The 11129-nt window shown below is 41.2% G+C and overlaps 1 protein-coding gene across 3 annotated transcripts in view; it reads right to left on the bottom strand.

Moving 5' to 3' along the window:
- Positions 1-3819: 3819 nt before the first annotated feature.
- Positions 3820-11129, bottom strand: part of bin1a (bridging integrator 1a) — a 31402-nt gene continuing 24092 nt past the window's right edge. For 2 of the 3 annotated variants that reach the window (XM_087804253.1, XM_087804254.1), the window contains 5 exons: positions 7881-8237; positions 7449-7658; positions 7306-7383; positions 6670-6771; positions 3820-6598 (listed from right to left, as the gene is read on the bottom strand). In XM_087804253.1, coding sequence (XP_087660379.1) covers positions 6497-6598; positions 6670-6771; positions 7306-7383; positions 7449-7658; positions 7881-8237 — 849 coding nt within the window. In that variant the 3' untranslated portion in view covers positions 3820-6496. The remainder of the gene's footprint in view (positions 6599-6669; positions 6772-7305; positions 7384-7448; positions 7659-7880; positions 8238-11129) is intronic. The other variant, XM_087804255.1, reaches the window with a different exon arrangement.

Genomic DNA, 11129 nt, shown 5'->3' with positions numbered 1-11129 from the left:
TGTATGTCAAACTGAGAGTGACAACTAGTGGCCTTACAAACTGAGGAAACTGTATCGTGAAACAGCTGCTGAGGTATCATGATACAGTGTCTTCAGTTGAAAAATGACGGCAGGTTTCATTGAACTAGTAGATCAGAGATTATGAAGCAGAAACTGACATCTAGTGGACACTGTTTCGTGATACATCATCTGCTGTTTTATGAAGCATCGGCAACACATCACCAAATATATTTAAATCTTAAACGCAAGTTAAAGTCTGATCCTAGGAAACACCTCGACCCTTGCTAGCTAGAACCACGAACACATGATGGTCGTCATGATTATCTTCAAAATGGGGATTTTTATCTTCAAAATTGAACTTTTTATTTGATACTTTTCTACTTCCATGAGCACTTAAACATCCGAACATGAAAGTCAGAAACATTTTTGTTCCATAAGTGCCCGGTGATGAACTCCTGTCCAGGGTGTCCCCTGCCTCGCTCCCTGTGTAGCTGGGACAGACCAACCAAATGATGCAAAAGCACTTCTTTTTTATATATATTTGTTGTCGTCTCAACATCAAAGTAGATCAATTTAATGATGTCAGGGATGAAGATAAGGTCCTGAAGGATTATCAACAATTATACGCTTTCAAAGAGAGAAAAACTTGCTGTAATTGTCAGACTATAAGGTGCCTCTCAAAGTAATACTATGAAGCCTCACCAGGCAGTACTATGGAACCTTCTGAGTGATACTGCGAAGCCATGCGAACTAACACCACAAATCATTGCGGAGTAATACTACATGCCTTGTAGAGTAATACATCGAAGCCTTGTGCAGAAATACTAAAAGCATCGTGGAGTAATACTTTGAAAGCCTCACTGTAGTAATTCTATGAAGCCTTGCAGAGAAATACTATATACGGAGCCTATCGGAGTAATAGTAAATGCCTTGTGGAGTGGTACGACAAAGTCTTACTACAAGCCATGTGGAGTAATACTACGAAGCCTCGTGGAGTAATATTACGAAACATTGTGGTGTAATACTACATGCCTCGTAGAGTAATACTTTGAATGCTTTATAGAAAATACAACAAACCATGGAGCATTGATACTAAAAGCATCGTGGAGTAATACTATGAAAGCCTCACATAGTAATACTACAAAACCTAGTGGATTAATACTACGAAAACCTCGAAGCGTAATACTAAGAAGCCTTGCAGAGTAATATTACGAAACATTGTGGTGTAATACTAAATGCCTCGTAGAGTAATACATCAAAGCTTTGTGCAGAAATACTAAAAGCATTGTGGCGTAATACTATGAAAGCCTCAGTGTAGTAATACTATGAAGCCTCGCAGAGAAATACTACGGAGCCTATCAAAGTAATACTAAATGCCTCGTGGAGTAATACTTTGAATGCCTTGTAGAGTAATACAACAAAGAATGGAGCATTGATACTAAAAGCATCGTGGTGTAATACTAAAAAGCCTTGCGGAGTAATATTAGTGAAACATTGTGGTCTAATACTACATGCCTCGTGGAGTAATACTTTGAATGCTTTGTAGAGTAATACGACAAAGCATGGCGCATTAATACTAAAAGCCTTGCGGAGTAATACTACAAAACCTGGTGGATTAATACTACGAAACCTTGAAGCATAATACTAAGAAGCCTTGCAGAGTAATATTACGAAACATTGTGGTGTAATACTAAATGCCTCGTTGAGTAATACTTTGAATGCCTTGTAGAGTAATACGACAGAAGCATGGCGCATTGATATTAAAAGCATCGTGGAGTAATACTACGAAACCTGGTGGCGTAATACTTAGAGGCCTTGCACAGTAGTACTAAGCCTCTCTTGAAGGAATATAGATTTCAAGTGCACCTTATATTCCGATAATTACAGTAAGTTGAAAGAGAACAAAAGGATTCGTAAACATTTCGATCCTCGACTTCGACTGACGGAAGATTTTGTCTCATGTTTGACTTTGTGTATAATTCAAAGCGTACATTCCTGCACTTAAACACTCTTTTGAGGGATTTAAAAAACACAAACATTTTGTTTTGAAGGTGTTTGGTTGTAAAAGTGGTGACGATGATGCATTTACTGACCGTGGTTATTCTTTACACGTTTACGATTCAGGGTTTTATGACTTCTATTGCTGCGATCAGACGTTCCTTCTTATTTATGCCGCCATGTTTGTAATTTATTCTCCAGTGTTTCCAAGAATCTCTTCTCGTCTCTGAGACGACGATACCGTCGTGTATCTCGTCGCGATCAATACTCACACTCAGGCTGTTCTCAACTACTGTACTCACAACATTTATAGAGAAATTACACACTTTTGTATCTTCCATCTCAATCACACCATGATTTGCCAAATGTGTATATGAAGCTGAAACTATTTAAAGATCTATTTTTAGATGTAAATGTCTTGTTTTATGTCCAACATAAAGTTTTTAAATGAAGGCGTCTCCGTGTGTCGTGTTTGTTTGGAGAGGCTTGTTTGTTGTTACTGGTTGGGCTCGTGAAAGTGACGTCACGGGAGAGTGGTCGCAGGGCTGGTGGTTTCAGAACCGCGGACAGCAACACTCGTGTCTCCTCTTGATGTCTGTTGGCTTTGATTCTGCCAGGATGACAGCGAGGGCTTTAGAACGGCGCACCCTGGTGGAGCAGAGCGGAACTACAGCAGCGCTAGACGCGAAGAAAATATAGTTTTATTTTTTTATCTATAGATGTTTTACTGAAGCTGAAGCAAATAATCCACCAATTGTTTAGCTTAAATGACAGAATTTAATAGTAAAAAAATGTTGACTGAATAACTTTTTAACATTTAATTTCCTACAAAGTAACAAAGAGTCAAATGTATATTTGGATTAAAACATGTTTTAAGTCAGTTATTTTATTTGTGACCATAGAAATGATAAAACACAAACCTTTTGTATTTATTAATATATTGGATCATGTTTTAAAACAAGAGTATTACTTAATCAAAAACATTTTTGGGCCAAATTTGTGATATGAATTTTATATTTAAAATTTAAAAAAATGGAACATTTTGGAATAAAAACATTTGATGATCAAGAATTACTGGAAAAAAAATTAAATAAATAAATTCTATAATATATTTAAATTTGAAATGATTTAAATATTTAAAGAATAACTTTTTTCTTTACAATAATATATAAAATGTACATTAAAAATAGACGTTAGAACATGAGACGAGATGGAGGCGTTGATAAAATAAACATATTTTTCTTTTAATAAAATAAGGATTTTCTCGAATAAAATACTGTAATTTTTTCACAATTTGGTAAAGTTTTAGTTGTTTTTTTCATTTTAATTTACCGTAAGGTTTGTAATACTGAATCACTATTATTATCATTATTCAAACCTTTGATGATCAAGAATTTGTGGAAAAAAAGAGAAAAAACAAACAAATAAAAATAAATAATTTAACTATTAAAAAAAATACCCTTTTTCTTTACAATAATATAGAAAATGTACATTTAAAAATGAACTGAAAAGACAAGTTTATATGTGAGACAAGAGGCGGTGATAAAATAAATGTATTTTACTTTGAATAAACAAATACTTTAATTTTTAATTTTCTTTTGCATTTACCGTAATTTTTTGTAATACTGAAACACACTTATATATTTATTATATATTATTAATTTTATATTACTTTATGGACTACATATGAGAAGAACATTTGTTTACACTTCAAAATTCAAAAACTTTTCCTAATTTGCTCGATCCCCAGACAAAGCTGAAGAAGGACTACCTACCCTTCCTTTAAATTCAAGACACCGACACAGGTTGTTTTCGTAGTTTATCTGTTCAGAGGTTGGTACAGGAGAGGGAGAAAACTTCTCGTCCACACTTGATCACAGGAGACTCTGCACAGACAGAACTGGACCCAGTCAAACACGCCGAGCGATAAACAACATCGTGAAAACAAACGTAATCCGGCGATGGCTTCGTCCACATGTGCAGCTCCGGCTCCTCCAATAGAAAAGCTCCGCCCGAGTCGACGCCGAGTTTCCTCTACCCTTCTCCGGGTACTCTCCGAGCTCGCACACGTCTTTGAGGCATTAGCAATGGATCACCGAAAACAAAACCGGGATGTACGGAAAAAAAACGAAGAGATAACGTCACCGGCCTCGGCGGGTGATGCTAGTATCAAGGTCGTAGGTCAAGGTCACACAAGGATACGCGGGGGGGGGTTGGCATGCTCACGGAAACACGCACACGGATATGAACGTCCTTATAGATTATGTCACTGTCGTCACAGCTTGGCAAAAGTAACACTTATACACAACAAATGCACAACAACACCTGGAGCCGGAAATACCAGAGTTCTTCGTCTGAGACCGATCGTCAGCTGCTAGAGATCGGTCCGATGTACACACACACACACACACACACACACACACACGTCCGCCACTCTTATTAGTAAGATCACGTGACCTCTGGGTTTGAACTACACACTACACGGGTATGTCGCGAGCAGTAAACCTGACAGAAGTACAAAAACACTCGTCATGTATTCGTGGCTCGGCAGCATATAAAAATAAACAAAGTTGCTCTGGTGCATATTTTCGGAATCTTTTTGCGATCGGGAGTTAGCGAGGCGTGTTTCCTGTCGGGTCGATACAAGGTCAGCTACGCTGAGGATTCATGCTGGAGGAGCTCGTGTCGTTACTTTACCGTCGTTCACTTTCAACGTGAGATGAAACTGAACCGTTTCGATGTCTCCACAAAGTTTCCCGTTTTTATGAAAAGTCAAAAATATGATTTCGATTTTGCATATTTGGACACTTTGAATATTGAAACTACTCTTGAAATACTTCAAATACATGGAGTATGAACTTCTATGATCGCGTTAGTCTGGAAAATAATAGATAAATGACTTGTTTTGTTATTAAGGGCAGAACCTTTATTATTTTTTAACAATTAGATGAACAGATAAATACTTCAATAAAATGTGGATTTATTTTTCCTTTTTTTGTGTTTGATTAACTATATTTGTCTTTACTAAGTTGTGTTTTGTCTAATGTTAAAGTCTATGAGAAAAATCCATTGAGTGAGAATATATTTGTGTAAAGGATGGACAAACAAAAAGTGATTTTTTTATGTGAATTCCTTAAAATGTAAATGTCGTTTGATTGACGTTTTGAAATCTGAATGAAAAACACTAAACACTTAAGTTTACATTACTCTCGAAAAACTCTTCAAAACTGTTCTACATTGATATATATATTGATGAAATCCAATCTTTGTATTTTTTTCTTTTGATCTATGTTAATTATATTTGCACTTTGTCATACTTTGCACTTTCATCTGCACTTTGTTCTTGTTTTTATGAAACTACCACCTCTTGTGACCTGGAAACACAATTTCCTGAAGATCTCCAGAGGATTAATCGATTTCTAATCTAATCTAATCTAATAAATGTTGCTCGAAAGTCTGTTTACACCTTCAAAGGAATGTAAATAAATGCATAATAGTATTTGAGAAGGTACTTAGAAAGTGAAGGTGTTTCTGAAAAAGTGTAAAATCAATTTAGAACTTGATAAAAAATGTATTAAAATAAAATAAATCAATTTGGACTTAACGTAGTCCTTTGAACATCAAAGGAACCCAAATAAATATATCTATGAATCAAACCATTATACGTCGTTTCTCATCTTTCTTTTACTAAAGCTTTCGGTTAAACTGTGCATATGGCTCTTCTTCAGGTGCCGTTGAGAAAATCTTCTTCCTCCTCCAACACTTCTATCACTTACTTCCACAATACTATGTTTGAAAGATCAGAAAATTCAATTTTTTTTTACCAAAAATTAACGATTAAACCAAAGAAAATTTGCATCATATCCAGAAAAGAGTATTTTTGGCTTTAAGATCATAGTTTATATCCAGTTAAAAGTGAAGTTCGCGGATCGATTCTAAATGTTTAAGTGAAGAATGTTTCGTATGAACATCTGAACCACGTCCATGTCATTATTGCGCTCTCAACAAACATATCTTTCCACGGATGAAGAAGCCCTTGAACAGACTCATCCAGACTCGAACACGACGACACGAGGGCCAAAGAGATCCGGACTCGACTCGGGGACATTTGAACGAGCAAAGTCTCTTCAAATGAAAGGCTCACGAAATCATACACGACTACTCTGACACCAGAATCTTGCAGCAACTGAAGATCCGAACGAGATCTGATTTTTTTTCTCGCTCCTCTCCGACAGGGGGGCGTGGGGCCCCCCGGGGTGTCGGAGAGGAGGAGCGAAGGTTCCTGCGTCCGTCGAGCGGCGAAGATGCAGCAGGACCTGAGAGCGGCTCCTTGAAACGCCAGGATCCACTAATGCACAGTGTTGAACCTGCGGGGGGCGCTGAGGGCGGCGCCCCCTCCGACCCAAGTCCAACTAACGATACGGGGCGAGAACGGGAAGGAAAAAAAGGAAATGACGGAGGCAAACGTGTGGAAGGAGAGGAAGCCGAGAGGTTCTTCTCACAGCCTCTCGGTGAAGTTCTCCGGGAAAACCCCTTTGACCGCCTTCTCCTTGTTCTGCTTCCAGTCGTCCTCCTTGACGCCCATCAGCCAGCCATCGTCCTGGAACCACAGCCAGAGTCACCTCAGGTGTGTGTGTGTGTGTGTGTGTGTGTGTGTGTGTGTGTGTGTACCTGCTCCTCGGCGTTGTCAAAGGTGATGACGAGGACCACGTCGGACGCTTTCATCTCCAGCTCGTCCGTGTCGTTGGCGGCGTAATCGTGCATCACCTGGACCTGAAAGTGAAGGAACGAGAGTCGATAGATGTCACGATTCTTTGACGATCGTCACCAGATAATTAAGATCAATTAGGCTTTTTGAGCAGAGGCTCCACAATGGCATGTTTAAATGCATTGGGAAAAACCCCTGTGGAAAGGGAGAGGTTCACCATATTGGTAACCCAGGGGCCAATTACATCAAATACTTTGATAAAAAGCCTACAAGGAAGGACGTCATCTGAGCAAGAGGAGGGTTTCATCTTGTTCACTAGTGCTGAATTATCACCCAGAGATACAGCAGTGAAGGAGGACCAAGAGGAGGAGAGGGGCTCAGAGACCGTAGGGGTTCCAAATAAAGGGGGAGAGATTTTATCTTTGCTCAATTTAATTTTGTCAATGAAAAATCTCAACAATGCATTGCTGTCAGCTTCACAGAAGACGTGATTTGAGGAGCAGGAGACACAAGAGAATTAATCGGTCAAGCATCAGTCGCATCATGCCGTTGTGAGAACAGTTCAAACTTCTCCCTTCAATCCGTGACCCGGATCTCACCTTGAACAGAAAACCCGGTGGCATGTCTGGTTTTGATGGTGGCGCTGCAACGGGTTCTTCTGGTTCTGGTGCAGATATCTACGAAATATCATCAATTACAATATTTTCTTGTTGAGTTTCCTGTTTTCAAATGGAAGTCCTACCTCTTCTGGTGCTGCCTCCTCTTCTGGTTGTGGTTGTGGTTCTGGTTCTGGTTCTTGCTCTGCTTCTGCTTCTGGCTCTGGTTCTGGCTCTGGTTCTGGTTCTGGTTCTGGTTCTGGTTCTGGCTCTGCTTCTGGTTCTGGTTCTGGCTCTGCTTCTGGCTCCACTTCTGGTTCTGGTTCTGGCTCTGCTGGTGATGATGCAGACTCGCCCTGAGAGCAGACGCGTAGAGAGTTGAGATCTTCCCGCGTCAGAGCGTAGGACACACAGATGCTACGTGTCGCGGGTTAGCATTGACCGTATCGATGGTTTAACTCTTTATCTCCAGCAACTCGATGCATCTCCGGTGTCGGTCCAGATGCATCACATCTGGTTCTCCATCTTTAATCAAAGATGCATCCACTGAATGCATCGCTCCGTGTTCTCCGTGTTACCTGACCCTCCTCCTCCTCATTGACCCGGGCGGAGGGGGGCGTGTCCTCAGCCGAGGGCTCGCCCGGACCCTCTTCGTCCTCGGCGGGGGTCACCACCGTGACCTCCTCCTTGGCCCAGTCCTCCTCAGCCGCCGGCTGCTCCTCCTGGTCCCCCCACTCCTCCTCCTGAGCCTCCTCCTCCACCTGGTCACAGGGGGTCTCGGGGGTCCCTCCGTCGTCGCCCCAGCTCTCGTTGGCCGCCGCTATGGGGTCGTAGCGGATCGGCTGCGTCCCGTCGTCGCCCCAGGCCTCCGCAGCGGCGGCCACGGGGTCATAGTGCGTCTGGGGTTCCTCTTCCTGTTCCCCGTTGTCCTCATGCTGAGGAGCAGGTGAGCACGTCACATATTTGAGGTTCATGAATGAAGGTTCAGGGAAGTGGCAGAGAAAATAAATAGAGGGATATTTGAGACTTTTGATTGGCAGGAGAAGTTAAAGAAAAAAATGATCAAATCTCGTGATCAAAAATCTAAATATTTTCTTTTCATGACAAAAATAAGGTGTTTAATGAATAGTTTTATGGAAGTTTAATTGTGCCATCAGAGTATTGAACGTGTTAATTATACATTTTAATATTTGAACTTTTCCTACTTTTTTAATGTTTGTTTTTTTAATTATTATTATTGTTTAAACAACTGAATTCTATATTTAAAAGTTGATTCTTTTTTAATTATGTGTGAAAATAAAAGGTTTTATTTTGTTTTTATAGTAAAGTGGAATTTAATTAATTAAGTGTTGATATTGAAAGATTGAGTTTTTAAATACTTAAAAAAAAAAGAAGCTTGTTTTACACATAAAGTTCAATATTCCAATTCAAATAACTTAAATATATATTTTATAAATTTCTTTTTTTTAAATTCAGATCCTAATGAATTCAATATGAACATGTAGAAGATCATGAGACTGATTTTTTGGGAATTATTAAAAATAAAGAATATTAAGGGTAGAAAAACATTGATTTGAAAATATATATATATTTTTAAATAAATCATTTAAAAAAATTATGCTTACAAACCACAACATTTAAACTTAATTAAGATAAAACAACAACTTTTAAATACATTTGAAATGTAAAATTCAACCATTTATTATTCTAATGACACTGATTTACTTCCATAAATCCTCTCTTACATGATGTGAATGTTAAAAAAAAATTGTTATTTTTGTCAATAAATCATGTTAGTAGTAAAAGTCCGGGATAAGCCTCAGGGTCATTCAGGTCAAAGGAAAACCAAAAAAAAGAAGGCGAAGGAGAAGCAGCTGCAGGAGGAGGGAAGGAAAAACCGTCTTTGTCCATCGGAAGACAGATGTGGGTTCTTGTGTGGACGGCTCTCATGTTCAGATGGAGAAAGAGGAAGGAAGGACGTGGTAAGAACAGAAGTGTCATCTCTGGCGACGCTTCTCTCTTACAGCGCAGAGATGGAGGGAAGTTAGTAGATGTGAGGCGACGCTAGCTAGACTCAACATCCACGTCTGATCCCGGTACATTCCAATGACATCCAGGGTGAATGACAGACACAGCAACAGACGGGGATGAATGACAGACACAGCAACAGACGGGGATGAATGATGGACACGTCAACAGACGGGGATGAATGACGGACATGTCAACAGACGGGGATGAATGATGGACCTGTCAACAGACGTGGATGAATGACGGACATGTCAACAGACGGGGATGAATGACGAACACGTCAACAGACGGGGATGAATGACGGACACGTCAACAGACAGAGATGAATGAAGGACACGTCAACAGACGGGGATGAATGACGGACATGTCAACAGACGTGGATGAATGACGGACATGTCAACAGACAGAGATGAATGAAGGACACATCAACAGACGGGGATGAATGACAGACACAGCAACAGACGGGGATGAATGACGGACACGTCAACAGACGAGGATGAATGACGGACATGTCAACAGACGGGGATGAATGATGGACATGTCAACAGACGGGGATGAATGATGGACATGTCAACAGACGTGGATGAATGACGAACACGTCAACAGACGGGGATGAATGACGGACACGTCAACAGACAGAGATGAATGAAGGACACGTCAACAGACGGGGATGAATGACGGACACGTCAACAGACGGGGATGAATGACGGACATGTCAACAGACGGGGATGAATGAAGGACACGTCAACAGACGGGGATGAATGACGGACACGTCAACAGACGGGGACGAATGACGGACATGTCAACAGACGTGGATGAATGACGGACACGTCAACAGACGGGGATGAATGACGGACATGTCAACAGACGGGGATGAATGACAGACATGTCAACAGACGTGGATGAATGACGGACACGTCAACAGACGGGGATGAATGACGGACATGTCAACAGACGGGGATGAATGACGGACACGTCAACAGACGGGGATGAATGACGGACATGTCAACAGACGAGGATGAATGATGGACACGTCAACAGACGTGGATGAATGATGGACACGTCAACAGACGGGGATGAATGACAGACACGTCAACAGACGTGGATGAATGATGGACACATCAACAGACGGGGATGAATGACAGACACGTCAACAGACGTGGATGAATGAAGGACACGTCAACAGACGGGGATGAATGACAGACACGTCAACAGACGGGGATGAATGACGGACATGTCAACAGACGGGGATGAATGAAGGACACGTCAACAGACGGGGATGAATGACGGACACGTTAACAGACGGGGATGAATGACGGACACGTCAACAGACGGGGGATGAATGAAGGACAAGTCAACAGACGGGGATGAATGAAGGACACGTCAACAGACGGGGATGAATGGCAGACACGTCAACAGACGGGGATGAATGACGGACACGTCAACAGACGAGGATGGATGACGGACAGGTCAACAGACGGGGATGAATGACGGACACATCAACAGACGGGGATGAATGACGGACACGTCAACAGACGAGGATGGATGACGGACAGGTCAACAGACGGGGATGAATGAAGGACACGTCAACAGACGGGGATGAATGACGGACACGTCAACAGACGGGGATGAATGACGGACACGTCAACAGCCGAGGATGGATGACGGACAGGTCAACAGACGGGGATGAATGAAGGACACGTCAACAGACGGGGATGAATGAAGGACACGTCAACAGACGGGGATAAATGACAGACACGTCAACAGACGGGGATAAATGACAGACACGTCAACAGACG

Source organism: Callionymus lyra, chromosome 12 (genome assembly GCF_982586985.1).
Source record: "Callionymus lyra chromosome 12, fCalLyr1.hap1.1, whole genome shotgun sequence".
NCBI lineage: Eukaryota > Metazoa > Chordata > Actinopteri > Syngnathiformes > Callionymidae > Callionymus > Callionymus lyra.
This window is presented reverse-complemented; position numbering and strand designations above follow the sequence as displayed.